We start from the raw sequence: 17,352 nt of genomic DNA on the forward strand, positions 1-17,352 counted from the left end.
GAGATTGAAAGATGTTATTGGCAATTAACATGCTGTTTTAAATTGCCTTTATGAATTGTAATCTTAGGCAATAGTATTTTCTTTGAAAAAATGAAAGTTTATACCTCTAAAAAATATGGTAGCAGTATAATTTAAAAGCCTACTTTTTGACAAAAATGTTTGGGAAAATTTTGGGATTCTTTTTACCCTAAAGTAGCATGTGAATATATTTGGTTAAAATGTCAAAAAAATAATCCTATGGAAACTATTTTAATTTTCAAATATTTTAAATACTGTTTGATTTATGAGAATTAAAATCCATTTTGAGTATAAAATTTTTATAATCTGATTCAGTTTAAATACACATGAGTGAGGTAGAGAATATTTAAAGCATTTGATATTGGTAAGAAATATTGATACGATTGTTGATTTCTTATATAGGCATTTATTTCAGAATTGATATTTTGAAACACATTTATGTGAGAGATATTCTTCCCTTTACCTTTCTCTTGTAATTATTATTATAATTCTGATTAAGTTCTTAATAATTTTGAAGTATAAAGCAATTAATCAAAATATTAGTGCCACAATTCTACCTGTGTAATGAAAACTACTTATTCATAGTAAATTCTTATTAATACTTTATATTTATGTAAAGAGGAAATTTAAATGTTAGTAAAAGAGACTATACTGGCTTCTTTAAGAGGGCTGTGAAAGATTAATAGTGAACCATTACCCTAAAAAAGAGGTTTATGTGGCAAAATTATAGTATATGAGAGATCCACTGGTTTTTATAAGGCAAACAGAATTTGTAAGTTGATAGATGTTCCCATGTTGTGGAATATAGTGCCGAGTGTGGTGAAGAATAAGTCATTCTTGGAATACCTGTGCATGACCATTGCCTATCTCAGTGTCATCTTGTTTGTACTCTTGGATAGCTTGTATATGTGGTAGTTTGATAAATAAGAAAAAATATATATAAAGTTTGAAAATTGAATATAGGATCAAAAATGATGAATGAAATGACGTAACACTCAGTGTTTTGGAGAGTATCCCTTTTAACCTGTTGGTAGTTAGTTTGAATGATGAACCTAACGACGTGGAGCATGCATATATGCTTGTATTTCATTGTAATTTCTGATGCATAATGAACTTCTTGGGAGAGGTACTAAATCTTTAATTTTTGTTGTCATTGTTCTCAAGTGCAATATAACCAAATACAGATAATTTCAAAGTCATTAATTTAGTAAAACTAATATAGATGGAGATTTATTAATATTTTTGTTAGCAGGAGGAATGATTCTGTTGTGGAAATACAAATGAAGTTATTTACCCCTAAAAGGTCCATTCTACATTTTATTTCAGGCTGGACATGAACTATTCCCTATTAGTTCTGAAACACTTTGAAATCTCTTAAAGTAAGTTGGAACCTGTGTATATCAAATTAGTTTGCTACCTAAGTAACATAGAAAGTAATTTTCTTTATTTACCTTCTCTTGTGATCACCCACATTGGGTGAGACATAAAATGAGTGTGTTCTAAAATTTGTCATTTGCTAACTTGATTTGAATTTGTGAAAACTGGTACAGTGTTCTCTTTAGTTTCCAATGTGTAACTTGTGACTGTACAATAAACGAGTATGTTGTGCCACTTTTGTGTATAGACTATATTTTCCTTCTACGATGTTGTTTTTATTTTGTTTTTTAATCACACACACAAGCAATAATGCACAAAAAGGATGACCTCATTGAGGTGACATATTTCTCTAGACGTCTGAATTCTTAGGAGTGTTAGTTATCTGAAAAAAGGTAACAAAAAAAGAATTGTGTTAGATAGATGAATAGAATTCATCCAAAGTGAAGCACAGAGGGCAAAAATAAATAAGATTAAAAAATAAATAAATGAACAGTTTCAATGACCCGTGGGACAATCTAACTAGGTATACATGGAGTCTTACAGAGAGAAAATGTGTCAGATAAAATATTGGAAGCCAAAATGCTTCCAAATTTAATTTTAAAAAGCACCCTATAATTTTGGAAGCTCAATGAACCCCAAACAGGACAGTCACACAAAAACATTAACTGGGCACATCGTGGTCAAACTCCTGAAAACCACAGATTAGAAGGGGTTTACCTCATCAGCTTGAACACCTAAATCTCATCATCTAAATTATCTAAATTAGGTATGGGTAAGGTTTGGATTATGAACCATCCTGGGGTACAATTCCTCTCAATACATGGAGCTATGAAACTAAAGAAACAAGTTATCTGCTCCATAACATGGTGGGACAGGCATATGATAATTATAGACATTCTTGTTCAAAGAAGGAAAAAAGTCACTGATCCCAAGCAAACTCCATTTGGTTTCCAAGTCTGTAATTCTCTGTGACTCATGACTCCACACTGGATCGTCTTTCCCCCCATGGAATTTAGCACATGTTTGCAGCTGAGTACTGGTAAAATTTTGTGGGTCCAATACAATATGCTTTTTCACTTTTGTACTCTGTCCTTTTTAGACCAAGATGGCAATGGTCTGCTGATATAAAATTCACAAGAAACTTGCGGATCTTCAGTGGCTTCCAAAGGTCAACTGACCATAAATGTGTGGATTTATTTCTGGGCTCCCTCTTCTGTTCCATTAGTTTATATATCTGTTTTTATACCAGTATAATGCTGTTTTAACTACTAGGACTTTGGAGTATATTTTGAAATCAGGTAGTGTCATATCTCCAGCTTTGTTCTTTTTGCTCAAGATTGCTTTGGCTATTCACATTCTTTTGTGGTTTTATATGAATGTTAGGATTTACTTTTTCTATTTTTGTGAACAATGCCATTGGAATTTTGATAGGGATTGCATTGAATCTATAGATAGCTTTGGGTAGTATGGACATTTTAACAATATTGATTCTTCTCATCCATGAACAAGGGATATTTCTCTATCTATTTATGTCTTCTTTAATTTCTTCCATCAATGTTTTATAGTTTTCATTGTACAAATCTTTCCCATTTGGTTAAATTTATTCCAAAGGTTTTTGTTTGTTTGTTTGTTTTGTTTTTTTAATGCTATTTTAAGTGGGATTTTTTCCTTAACTTCTTTTTTCACATAATTCATTGTTAGTATGTAAAAACAACTAATTTTTGTATGTTTATTTTGTATCCTGCAATTTTACTTAATTTATTGATTAATTCTAAGTTTTGGTGGAGTCAAGATTTTCTATATCTAAGATCAATGCCATCTACAACAGACAATTTTTCTTCTTTATCTCTAATTTGGATGCTTTTTTATTATACTTTTTTGCCGAATTGCTTTGGCTGGGACTTCCAGTACTATATTTAATAGAAGTGATGAAAGTGGGCATCTTTGTCTTCTTCCTGATTTTAGAAGAAAAGCTTTCAACTTTCACCATTGAGTGTGATGTTAGCTGTGGGCTTGTCGTATATAGCCTTTATGTTGAGGTACATTCCTTTAATATCTAATTTGTTGAGAGTTTTTTTCTTAATTATGAAATGGTGTGGAATTTTGTCAAATGCTTTTTTACACCTACTGAGATGATCATATATTTATCCTTCATTTTGTTAATGTGGTGTATCACACTGTTTAATTTTCAGGTGTTGATGGATGGTGGTGGGAAATGGCCTGGGAGCCTGAGTCCATGGAGGCAGTCTTGGGCCCTGGGTCCACTGGAGCCTGGATCTGTGGGTGCTGGCCTGGTGTGAGGGTGGGCCTGGAGTGTAAGGCCACAGGGGCTGCAGAGGCAGGCCTGGAGTCTGAGTCTGAAGGTGTCTAGGGCTTTGGAGGCCAGTGGATGCTGGGGCAGGCCTGGAGCCTGGAACTGCAATGGTAGCTTCTTTTCTTAATTCTTGATAGCATTCATATTTTGTCCCAGAATTATTTGGCTTTCCTATAATTATCCAATCTTTCTTACTTCCAGCTAAAGGAATACATATCATACATAATATAGACATTATATGTATACATACACACACACACACACACACACACACACACACATACAGTTGATCCTCATTATTTGTGCTTCCATGCTTCTTAATTTGCCTATTGCCTAAAATATATTTGTAAGCCTCAAATCAGTACTTTCACAGTTATCCCCAGAAATGTTCAGTGAAAAATTTGAGTTGCCAACATGCACATCCCCAGCTGAGTTCAAGCAAGATGATGCTCTTCCTTCTTTCGGCTCACGTTTGAGATACATGTGTTCTTTGTGTGGTCTATTTAAGGCCAGTTTTTGTGTGTTTTATTTTTTTTCTTTAGTTTTGTACTTTTCACTGGTGATTTTATTGTTTAAAGTGACCCAATTTAATAGTGCTGAAGTGCTGTATAGTGTTCCTAAGCCCGAGAAGGCTGTGGTGTGCCTTACAGATACATGTGTTAAATATGTAAGCGTCTTATAGATATGACTTATAGTGCAGTTGGCTGTGAGCTCAATATTAGTGAAACAACAATATAAAATAAATAAGGTGTCTATACACAGAAATATGTGTTTTAAAGTACGGTTATGTATTGATGGGTTGATGAAAATGTTGCAAGAGGCTCATTAGAACCTATATGTTCTTCCTAGGAGCAATGGTTCAGTATTTGCTAATTCAGTGTTTAAAGTGACTTTATAAACCATAACTACCAAAAAAAAAAAAAAAAGAATCAACTATATATGGCATGAAATTGTATATATATTATAAAATATATGTAAGTAAAACAGAATTACCATATATGACATTATTAACAAAAGAAGTCATAGCTGACATTTACTGAACAGTTTCTATAGCGAAGAACTCTTAAGTATTTTACAGTATCTCATTTGGTTGCCTCCTTTAGGTGCTATGATTTCTCCCACTACACAGGTGAAAAAACTGAGGTCTAGAGTCTTGTGTAAATCACATAGCTGTGAGTGGTGGATATCAGAGCAGTCTGATTCTAGGGCCCTCCTCTAGAAGCAGCACTTCTGCTTCTTAAAAATTGATTTATTGATTTAATTAACCAAGTAATCAATCAATGTTAGACACTATCATAGGAGTGTAGGCAGCTGTGAACATGATGACTCTGGCACTTGTGGAATCTACACTATTTAGGGTACAGGCAAGTCAATACCCATTTTAAATAATAGAGTGCTACGGGGAAATAGGAGATGTCATGCAAGCTGATAGCAGGGGCACCTAATCAAAGCTCAGGGTGTCAGAAAATGTATACTGGAGGAAGTAATGTCTAAGCTAGCTGTTCAGGCTTTATGGGAGTTTGCCAGTTAAAGGGGTGAGGAAGTCAAGTTCCAGGCAGAAGAACTCAATATGTGAAGGTAGCTCTAGGGGCAACCCAAATAAATCTAGTTCAAGGGAATAAAAGATCTCTCTGTCTCTCTGTCTCTGTCTCTGTCTCTGTCTCTCTCTCGCTCTCTCATTAAAAGATGAGCTTGGGCAGTGAGTGGTAGAGTGTAAAAGATGTAAGTCTGGTTAGGGATTTTGGACTTTCTGCTAAGAGCAATGGGGAGGTGCTGATCGATCTTAAGTGAAGAACAATTCTATAATACATGTATGTTTTATACTTTACTTTCTGATGGTTCTTGTCGTATTTTTATAAAAACGAAGTGCTTCATTTTATAAAAATGAAGTGCAATGTAATATTAATGATTACATTGTATTAAGCATGAACAGTATCATGGATTATGAACTTGAAAATAACTTCCTGGAGCCTCTTCCATTCCTTTGTAAATTACACTGACTGCCACTAAGGCACATGCACTTAGCAGGACACCCCTTCCTGAATGTCTGCTTGGTTTTGCCCCCACCAGTTTGTTTATGTGCGTGCTGAAAGTCAGTTGTGAGTGTTCACAAATTTGTTTTTGCCAGTTCTATGTATTATAAGGTATAGATGAAACATACATTTGAAAAAGAAAAGTAGGGTTTTCTATGAAAACTAAGTTTAATACTAATTGGGTTAGAAAATTGTAAAAATATGGGGAAAATTGAAAATAAGAATTTGGGACTCAAATTGCTTGTCAATGTCTTCAAAGAACTTCTCCACTTAAACTAAAACTGCAAATCATAGAGGTGCGTTATAATTGTGGTTTATGACTTCAAACCCTAGGATGTGGTTAGAGAGTAAAAAAAAAATATGTCTTGGAACTACATCAAAAGACTAGTAAGTGAATGGACATTTACTCATTTAAGGTAAAATAAGCAGTTTAAAATATATTTAAGGTATGTTGACTTTTATGTCTCTGACCAACATTTTTGATCCACTGATCCTGATTGCGTCATTATCTGATAGCTTTTGTATATTGCACAGAAATTAAGCATAAGATATATGAATAATGGAGCATTTAAATATCATCTAAAAACCATTTTGACTGACAGAAATCTCTTTCGACTGTCCATAGTATTGAAGGATTTGATGTCCACCCTCTATGGGAGGCCATAAAATCAGTGGCTTGCCTCCAGAAGATCAGCTTCTAATATATCAATGATTACTTGGCCACCATAAGGCAGGATGACAGAAATCCTGGCAGTATTCCTTTCCTCTGGATCTGCCAGTCAGGCTGTTGGAGTCATTTCCATTTCTTTGTTCTCTCCAGGAGTAGGGAGGTGTAAATTGGAAGAAAATGCAACAAAAACAGCTTGATGACACAGATCTCCTTATTCAGCTTCCTCTCACTAGCTTCTGCTCACACAGGTGAGGAAAAGCCATAACAGAACAACGGTACTCAATGTAGGGGCCTCACTTTGGCATTTATTTTCCAAATGATTCTGTACCCACACAGTTTATTGGGTCTAAAATCACTAAAAAAAAAAGCAGTACAAGCTCATGGTAAAAGTTCCGAACAATGCAGAAAGGTAAAGTTACATGTTATACATAATTAGTGTATCCTAGGGCAAGTCGGTAACCTCTCTGATCTTCAATGTTTCCATTTGTTAAATAAGATAATGAAAGCTAATTTGTAGGATTGCTCTGAGGATATAACATGATAATGTCCGAACAATGCCTGTTAATTGTTTTAATTTGTGGTTATATAGGCACTGTTTTCATACTCTTCATCAAAGAATAATTTTCTACTACTGAGAAGTTTGTTCTTTTCCAGAAAGTTGGAAACATTGGGAGGAACATACATAAGAATGGTGAGGGTAGAAAGAGACTGTCCGCTCAGTCAAATCAGCTGAATCAACTATGATGGTAAATGATGTTGTGATGTCACATATCCCATTTACATTGTCCTGTGAGATGTTCCAGGAGCACACCAAAAACAAAGAGATTACAACTGGACAAACCATGGCTTATCGCCTATTCTGCAGTCAGTATTATTATTTAATAATCTTGATGATGTCATAAACAGCCACCCAGGATCAGTCTGGCAATTTGGGTATACTAGACATACCCATCTCTCTCCTCCCTTCTCCACCCAAATAGTCAACCATTTCTGTTGATTCTTGCTCTAAATAAAGAATCTCCCACTCCTCTCCTCTCCTTTTCAGTCTCACAAGCTTCTGGCATCTCCACAAGGGCTTTGGCAAACACTGTCTCCTCTCCTCGGATCTATCCTTCTATAATCCATCCTCTCTGCTGATAGCAACATAATCCTTCTAAAATGCAGACTGGTAGCACCGCTCTTGATTAATTGATTTCACTACTTCATAATCACTAGTAGTGTAAATGTAAATTTCCTGATAGAGCATCCAAGATTATTATAGGAGTTATACGTAAATCACTTGAACAGTGCCTGGCACATAGTAAGTACAGTGGTACCTCGGTTTTTGAACATAATCTGTTCCAGAAGACCGAGTTCTGAAATGTTTGAAAACCGAGGCGTGGTTTCCCCATAGAAAGTAATGCAAAAATGGATTAATCAGTTTCAGACCTTTAAAGTCAACCCCTAAAACAGCAAATTTAGCGTGAATTTTACTATCTAATGATACCATAGATCCATAAAATTTACAGCGTCCGTAAACCTAAATGTTCGTCAACAGAGACGTTCGAAAACTGAGGTACCACTATAGTGTTTGCTATTATGTTTTTAATGGCCTGATCTCCACTTTTCAATATAAAACACTGTTGGCTCTGTCACAATCATTCTTCACATGAAGCACACTGTCCTGTTAAACACCTCTGGGCTTTGTGCACACGTAGACAGACAGACACACACACACACACACACACACACACACACACACACGGCTCTTTTCAGTCCACCTGGTTACTCCCATCTCTGTGTGGAACTCTTATTCTTCTATAAACCCCACCTCCCCCAGGATTGCATAACTCCTTCCATATGCCACATAGTTAATTTCTTCCAATTCATTGCAACCTCTGCACTTTGCAGTGTTTCTCCAGTGGCAACCACCACACTGGATTATAATTTGCTTTCATGTTCCTCTGTCCTAACAGGCAGTGAGCTCCTAGGATACACGGGCTGTATCTTTCTTCTTCCAAACACCTGACTAAATGCTAGCACAGAGTAAACTCCTGGTACTCATTTAGTATAATATTTTTTGAACAATTAAGTGTGGGCTACAATTAGACAAAATGTAATTTACAATATTTTATAATACAGAAAGAAATTCCCACGAGCATAAAAAAAAAGGAAGTTTAGTAAAAGCCTGGAGAGCTGCAGTTTAATTTCTAGCTAATCAGTGATGGCCGTGATGCGGCGAAGCCTGCGTGGTTAAGAGTCCCTGGCTTTTTGATCCTCTGGTGCTGCGTTAAGTGCTGTAGGAGGTAATCAATGTATCACCTTCGCTTCTACTTTAGGATTAGGTGGGGGTAATTGTATTCCACTTTCTGCAAAATTTCCCGGGGCGTCGGTAGGGGCTGGAGGATACGAAGGTCCACCAGCCCCCAGAAAGGCTCTCCTTTCTCGTTCATCATGGGAGGCCAGCCACCACCCCGCACAGCTCGGAGCGCATCCCGCCGGAGCAGCGGGGCCGCAGGTGACCGCGGAGCGGCGGCCCAGGGCTCCCGGATCGCCCCGCCCCGCCCCGCGCATCACGTGCGCGAGGATGCTCACGTCTTCCTCCCCCACCTCCTGCTTCCCCTCCGCCTCCCGATCTCCTCCTCCTGCTGGGGAGGTTGTGCGAGGCAGACAACACTAGAAGGAGCGAGCGGGCGCTGCCGGAGCCCGCAGCCCTGGCGCCCGCCGCCGCCCGGGGCCCCGCAATATGCCGCCGCGGCCCTCTGGCTCTCGGCCATGGCGAGGCTCAGCCGGCGCGTCCCTTGCACCCTGCTCCTTGGCCTGGCCGCGGTGCTGCTGAAGGCGCGGCTGGTCCCCGCGGCCGCCAGAGCCGAGCTCAGCCGCTCCGATCTCAGCCTCATCCAGCAGCAACAGCAGCAGCAGCAACGGCAGCGAGAGGAGGCTGAGGAGGAGAGGCCAGAGGTGCCCGGGGCATCCTCCACCGTCGCCGTTCCAGGTAGGTCCAGCAGCCTGGCCCTCCCTGCCTGTCGGTGTCGGCTGGGGATCTCATTTAGCATCGCTGGCTTCCTTGTCCCTTCCCTAGCCGGATTGTTTCCCATCGCCTATCCCTACCCATCTCCAGCTCCCCAGTCTCTCCAATCTCCCTGTCCAGTACTCGGGCTCTGCTTTGGTTTCAGGAATCTGCCCCGTGGGTGAAGAGCCTTCTGGGAAGCACAGAACACTGCAATGGGGTGGGGAGGGTACGGAAGGGGTGGCGGGGAGTGACTGCCTCGATTGATCCTTTTCTTCGCCCCCCCCCCCCCGCCTGAATTCTTCCCTCTGCCCTGACTGCACACACACACACACACACACACACACACACACACACACACACACACTCGGTTCTCAAATCCCTTCAGTATTCGGTTCTTTATCCTTTTCTCTCCTAGAGACTGAAAAATCTTGCAATAGACACCCACACACTCCTTTTCATCATTTCACCCCGCCTGCCTGCAATATTTAAATTTAGACATGGAGAAAGAAATGGTTTATTATTTGTTTCTACCTCTTATTATCTTGGGAAGGTTTTAATGCAGTTTGCAAGAATGCCTTGAATGTCTGTATAATAAGATGTAACAAAACAAAATGAAAATAGGAGTTTGTAACTGAAGAAAGGGGAAAGGAGAGGGGACAGACAAGATAAAGTCCGTGGTGATCTTAGTACAGCAAAGCCGGCCCCCAGAAAGGGGAATCTCCTTACTTGTTTCTTGACACTTCACTGAGGGTGTGAGGAAATACACTATAGTATATGGAGCTGTAAGGGCCCCTCAGTTCCTGCCTCATTCTACCCCCTTTAAAATCCCACGGGTAAGCAAAAAGCTGGATTATCCATTTTAATAGCCTTTCCCCACCCCCACCCAACCCCAGTTCCCTTCCCCACTGTAGGTGCCACCTGCTATTTGGAAAGAAAAAAAAAATTTGATTTGTTGGCAAAGGGCTTACATTCCTGCAAAAACAGAGTGAATTATATTATAACATTTATTTTTGTTTTAAAATCCTGCCTAGTAACATTATACAAGATGCTGAAAATGAGATTTTAAAGAGTGGAATCAGCATCTTATTTTGTACTGCTTGCTCATCATCGGAGAGCAATACTCAGGCATCCCAGCTGTGATTCAAACACAGCCAGGATGATTTAATTTGTCAGAGTGCTCTGAGCAAAGAATGAAATCACCAAAGTGTGCAGGAAAGCATGTGTTTCTGACACCCTCTTCAAGCAATTAATAACACTCAAGTGTGGCTACAAGTCCTGAAAGGTATGCAGTGAGTGTGTGGTGGTTTTCCTACCTAGTGCTAACAGCATGGTTTGGGCGAGGCTGCTATTGCTAAACTTAAAGAAGTTAAAGATAGGAGGGTAATTGAGAGCCTGTCTTCAATATGACAGGGATTCCATAAATTAAATACAAAACAGAAGTCAGAGAGTACTGATGGATTTTATAGTTTGCAGTATATTTTTATTTTGATTTATCTTTCAGGAACATTAGTTAAATGGCTTTGACTACTATAATATAGATATGTTGTGATGAGGGTTATGAATAACAGCAATAATATGAAATCTTTTGTATACAGTGTGCACAATAAAATATTTGTTTCCTGATATTTGTGAGGTAATATTTTTGAAAACGGTGATTGTTTGGGAAACTAACAGTTTTTGTCTTATTTACCTATTCGACTGATTGAGAAAAGGGAACCACTATCCAATAGTTCAACCTAGAGCCTGAAAAGTAACATGTGATGACTCTTGCTTTCCCTTAAAAACTCTAGCTCCCCAAGCCCATGGTAAACAAGAGAACAAGCAAGTAATTGCTGTTTTAGTTATTGGAATATCAAGTCATATAATGAAGCACAAGCTATAAACAAATGAAGTTAAAGTATTTCTCTGAGTGCATTGTGATCTCTAGATTGAACTGGTCTTCCTGCTTTAACCTTTCTTCCTCTGCTGTCTATTCTCCTTACACAACTAGCAATCTTTTTAAAAACATTAAATAGGACCTTCTTGCTCACAGTTCTCCCATTGCTTCCCATCTCTCTCACAGGAGATGCCCAGATCCTGGAAATGGCCTGGAAAGGCCCAGATCCCCTGTCTGCTCCTCCCCGTGCCATCTCCCACAGCTCTGACCCTTGCCATTTTCTCTGCCTGGAATTCTGGTATTTCACATCCTTCAGGTTTGCTCACTACCAGGGTAGCCCTTTCCTGACCAGCTATATGAAATTAGCCATCTGTATACCCTTTCTTAGTGATTCTCCTCCATGGCACTTAGTATTCTCAGCCCTTCTTATAAGCCTGTCTCCCCTTACTGGAGTATAAGCTCTATGAGGGCATAAATTTTGTTTTGTTCACTATTATATTAAATTATCATGTTTCTAGTACCTAGAAAAGTACCTGGTATGCATAGGCATGCATAGGTTTGTTGAATGAAAGAAAGAAAGAAAGAAAGAAAGAAAGAAAGAAAGAAAGAAAGAAAGAAAGAAAGAAAGAAAGAAAGAAAGAAAGAAAGAAAGAAAGAAAGAAAGAAACTAAATGCGGGCATCAAGGATCACTTTCACTTTCTGAGTATTTGTTATATAACATCTTGTGAAATTCTTCATTGGAATCTGGTAGGGGTTATATACAAAATATAGAAATGTTAGGTAGAAATATTTGTAAGTAGAGGTTATAAAGCATATAAATTTTAGATCTTTAGTATTAGCTAATTTCATTGTTTATCTTATGTTGACTATAGAGAATTGATTGATACCAATACCAGAATCCAATTATTAGGTTCTGTCAGGAAGATTCTTTATTCGAATGTACTTATCATCCTCTTATCACCTAAGAGGGTATTAACGTATCTTTAAACAGGTGTGATTGAGCCAGAGTTCATTCTTTCTTTGCCTGGGTATAGTGCTTCTGATTCTTTGGACATATTGTGTGAAAAACTATATGGCTTTTCTCAGGCAAAATCTTGAAAACTAATAAGACACACTTGGAACTGGTACATGCTGAGCATATCAGTTCATAGTAGAGACATTGATATTGGTTACTATTCTTTTTATTTTATTATTCTGAAAATTTATGTCTCTTTGTATTGCTGAGAAATAAAAGAAAAACCCTGAGGTTAAGAAAAAGTTGAATATGAGATTTAAAAAATCAGGATTTAAAAACGGTTTATTTACATTTTCTCATTAAATTACAAAACACCATCTTCAGAGGGTAGTGAGAATAAAGACTAATGAGATCTATCAAGTCAATTATTTTCTCCAGTGTATGCAGCAGCTCTGATTTCTCCATCTGTACCAAAGTTTGTTAGAAATAAATATTTGAGTGGCCAGGGAAGAATTAATTTGGGGGCTGGTGGTAGCTGAGACAAGCATATCATATTCACTCAGATGGGCCATTAGATGGGAGGTATGCTGGGGGGGGGTGAGGGGAGCTGGAGAAAATAATGAGCTCCATTTCAAATTTTCTGTGTGAAGCACAGACACAGGGGATCTCCCTGGATTTTAATATCTTCTGCATATAGAGAAAGCTTTTGAGAGGTGTATTTTCATAGCATAAAATTTTTTGATTGCATATTTCACTGATACATAATTTAAACTTTTTATTTTGGAAAATGTCAAATATATAGAAAGTAAATAGAATTATTTTTAAAAAGCCAATACCCATCACCCAGCTTTAACAACGATCAAATTCTGCTGTAATTATTTCACTCAAACCTCCACCCATTTTCACAATGCGGGCTTCTTTTTTTTTTTTTTTTAAGGTAAAATGTACATATATTTAAATGTACATATCTTAACTGTACTATTTTGACAAATGGATATAACTGTGTAACCATCACCCCGTCAAGATAAAAAACATTTACATCACCCTAGAAAGTTCCCTCGTGCTTCCTTCCCAGGCAATTTCTGCCTCTTATCCAGAGACAACTACTTTTCTGATTGTTATCATCATAGATTAATTTTGAATTTTCTAGAACTTCATAAGATGAAATCATATGGCACATACTCTTTTTGTGTCTAGCTTCTTTAGCTCATTCTAATTTCCATAGGTTTCATTGATGTTGCCTGTTCAATAGTTTATTCCTTTTTACTGCTGAGTAGTATTTTCATTGTATAAATTACCATTGTGTTTGGTTTATCACTTTTTCTGTTGATGGATATTTGGGTTGCTTCCAGTTTTAGGTATTGTAAATGGAACTGCTATATTCTTGTACAAATCTTTGTGTGGACATGTCTTCATATCTCTGGAGTGGTATTGGAGTTGCGTTTTGGAGGAGTGGAATTAGTGGGCCAAGTGGTACACTTTTGAAGTTAAAAAAATATTTTTTATGTTCTATATACCTGGAACCTACCTCACTTAATAAAACTTCATTTACATTAATGAAATTTGATATAGATTATTACAGCATACTTTATGTTTGGACATATTGTATGAAAAACTATATTGCTTTTCTCAGAACACAAATAATTTAAACAAACCTGATTGAAATCTTCCATCCACGAAAGCATTTATTTATCTGCTTTTTGTTGTTCTTCAAGGAATTTGAAAATCAATAGGAAAAGTGGAATTAGAAATCTAGTGTTATATATAAAGTACTCATGTTTTGAAGGCCATATTCCCCTATGGGGTAATTATAATTTCTTTCCAGGATTTTAATAACCAAAGGGAGCTATTTCTTGGTGTTGATTACAGGTTGGAAAACACATGCCATTGTGTTAAATTTGAGTCCAATTTGTTTTAGTGGTGATTTTTCAATATTCTTAATGTGACTGAACAGAAACTACCAAATATTTTTCTGAAACAAAACTCTTCCCCCAAAGTATATAAATATTGAACTTGATTCTCTTTCAATGTTCTGTCTAACTAGGTTAGCTGCAGTATTATCATTCATTCACTTGGTGTAGTGTAATATGTCTTAAAATTTCCTTTTGTCCAAATTGCTTTAACTAGGAAATGGATATAATATTTCCATCTACTATTGGTAAAAAGTGTGCTTTGGAGTGTTTACCTGGAAAATTCTAAAACTATGAAAGCTGTGTGCTGTAGTAAAGTACATCATAAGCTTAAGAAAACAGCTTCTGTTTGCTTTGAAGATTCTGTTTGAAGATGTCCGTTTAATTGGCCTTTTTTGTAAGCATGATCCATATGTCCAAGACATATCAGATTCTGTGCCTAAGTTCTTTTTCTTTTATGACTGTCTATGTCATCAGGACTAGGCAGTAGTCTTAAATACATGTTCATGATGTCTGTGAGTATAAAGGCCAGTTTACTTGGGCCTGAAATGAATGAGTGATTCTGAGTGCCGTTTCATGTAGGGTAGAGGGTGTCAAGGAAATGGTAATCATTACTAACATGTCAAATCAGCCTCAGTGACCTACTGAACCAAGACTGTAAAATGCCTCAGTAACGTAGTACACATCTCTGAAAACTTGAGTTGATAATAATGCCTGTTAAGCTGTCCACATTAAGGTTCTATGTCGTCACAGAAATGAAGATTTAAAATTAATTTACTTATGAGAGTGAGACTTCAATTTCTATTTAATGTACTCTTTTTCTCAAGTATGTTTCTATATCGTTACAATTTAGGAAATAATTTAAAAGTAAAATAAACATTTGCCAGTATTATTTGTTCTTGTACTTTGTTTATTTTTGTTCCTGTTCAGTAAAGAAATATTATTTACAAACCACATAGCTTTAATTCACTTGCTATCCCTGCTGAAATTTAGAGCATTTAGATAGCTAAGCCAATAGCAGTTCATATCTGTGGACCTAAATGTTAGTTGGACTGCAGGTGACCAATTGGAAGCTGGGAGAAATGTCCACTCTCAACCCTGGGTTCATGCCATGAGCTCCCTGACATACCTCTGGGGCAAGTGCTCCAGGGATGTTATAGAATTCTATATCCTGTGGCCTTTCTAAAATAAAATAAAACCAGTGTCCCTGGTTTTATTCCTACCTACTTACTCCTTTTCGTAACAGGAATGTGACAGACACAGGATGGGTAGATGGATGAACTGTTTTTCCTAAGGAGTTAACTATAACCAGGAGTTGAATAGCAGCTTCGAAGGTCCTGGATTTTGTGATTTACTGGATTTTGATACCTATCTCACCATTGCTTACTCCCCTGTGTTTTTGGAAAGAATAGAATTTAAGCTGTCAAGTGTGCCTCTATATAGTTAGATTATGTTTCTCGAAAACTTTAAACGTGCTACTAATGTTCTTTCATATTTGCATGAGTATGGTTTGTTTATAAATGGCTGGGTGACTGAGACAAGATTACCAAGAGAATATCCATTTACTGTAAAATGGGAGGCCATACTTTTTGTGTAAGGGGAAAAGTGTCACCGAGAATAATGGGCATAGTAGGATTTATTTAACTATTTTTCTAAGTAAAATGAACCACGCATGGATCAATAAGTGTGTCATGAATCATGAATTATGATTAATTCAATTTGTATACCTGAAGTTACAAAATATATCTACTCATTTATTTTTAAATGATCGGTATATTCCAGATATTTGCATTTAAAGACAAATAACTTATCTTCATAAAATAAGTACTTCCCAAAGTACACTTTACAAAGTGCTATTAGATTCTGGAATTTTAGCAGAAAAGCTGTTATTTAATACTGCCTCAAAATTGCAATTTTTGAAAAATATTAATCAGAGTTTAACTTTCATTTGTTATCATATGCAAGAAAAATATTTCTATAGTAATGTATGAAACAACTAATCTGATCTTCTAATGCTATTTATAATGAAGTAATGCCTAATATCCATTAAAATATGTAATGATTAAACAAAAGTTTTCACTTCACAGACTATAATAAGACTTTTTGGAATTATAGGCTCTTGGAACTAGAATGAGATAGAAATGACCTCTTAAGTGCTTTGTTCTGGCAGCATTTGAAAAGTGTGTGATGTAAACTAGAACACATCCACATCATAAAAGAAATGTGGTAGTTACAACGTCTGATAAAACTGTTATTTAAGGAGGATAATTTGATAATTTCATTCACAGCAAATTTAACTATGATGAGTGAGCTTTTTTATAATCTAAACTTTCTATACCAGCTTATTCAAGTTTGTCAATCAGAAGAGTTAAAAGAGGTGTATTTTTAAATTGCTTCTATATCCTGGTATTTCTAATGGGGGGGAATCAATAAAGCTTAATAAATATAGGATGTAAAAGTGAAGGAGGTAAAGTTTTTGGAGGCTCATGAGAAAAAGAGAGTTATAATAACCTACTGTGACAAGTATCAGAGAGGGTCAAGTAAGTTTGTGTGGGAGGAAAGTACACACAAGTAGTAAATCTTTTTCTCCCCCATATGTTTAAGGGACTCTTTGTGTCTTGTACCTTCTACAGCAGAAGTTCTAGGGAGCCAGTGGAGGGTGTAGGGGATGCATGAGCACCCTGAAATTAATGATACAATCTGCAATTATCTAGTGTTTAGAGCATCTGTAAGATTTTCAAAGGAATCCTTGACCCCCACCAAATGGTTGATAAAACCTGCTTCGGTTAATTAGGCCTTTGTAAGTAGACTCAATAAGAAAAGAACAAAGGTAACATTCAGACTCAAGTAACATTTTTGTGTTTTCTTAACATGTGAAGTGTTTCTGTTATTGTGCACATGTAATGGGTAAAATGAGTAAGCGCGACAATAACATAACCAATCCTGCCAGAAGGCAACCCTTAAAAGAACTGATTGCTTAATATGCACCTTGGTCAGTTCTTTCATCCTTTGCCTTTTTCATTCTGTTTATAAAATGGCCATCAATACACAAACCAATACCTTTTGATAAATCACATGATTTTGAATTGTTTTATGTCCAACTTTCGTTATATGAAAAACTGGAGGGAAACCTTACACCTGAAAAGACCCTCTATTCAGAAGTCTTTGGCAGTCAACCCAGAAACTCTGCCCCTTGGCTAGTCCAC

The 17,352-nt window shown here is 37.0% G+C and overlaps 2 protein-coding genes across 2 annotated transcripts in view; both read left to right on the forward strand.

Annotated features, from left to right (window-relative positions):
- ITGAV (integrin subunit alpha V) overlaps positions 1 to 1,629 on the forward strand; it is a 76,726-nt gene extending 75,097 nt beyond the window's left edge. The window contains exon 31 of the mRNA XM_019754499.2: positions 1,345 to 1,629. Coding sequence (XP_019610058.1) covers positions 1,345 to 1,355 — 11 coding nt within the window. The 3' untranslated portion in view covers positions 1,356 to 1,629. The remainder of the gene's footprint in view (positions 1 to 1,344) is intronic.
- Positions 1,630 to 8,982: 7,353 nt separating this feature from the next.
- Positions 8,983 to 17,352, forward strand: part of FAM171B (family with sequence similarity 171 member B) — a 66,874-nt gene continuing 58,504 nt past the window's right edge. The window contains exon 1 of the mRNA XM_019754501.2: positions 8,983 to 9,386. Within this exon, the coding sequence (XP_019610060.2) occupies positions 9,167 to 9,386 (220 nt within the window). The 5' untranslated portion in view covers positions 8,983 to 9,166. The remainder of the gene's footprint in view (positions 9,387 to 17,352) is intronic.

The sequence above is a fragment of the Rhinolophus sinicus genome, linkage group LG01 (genome assembly GCF_036562045.2).
Source record: "Rhinolophus sinicus isolate RSC01 linkage group LG01, ASM3656204v1, whole genome shotgun sequence".
Taxonomy (NCBI): domain Eukaryota; kingdom Metazoa; phylum Chordata; class Mammalia; order Chiroptera; family Rhinolophidae; genus Rhinolophus; species Rhinolophus sinicus.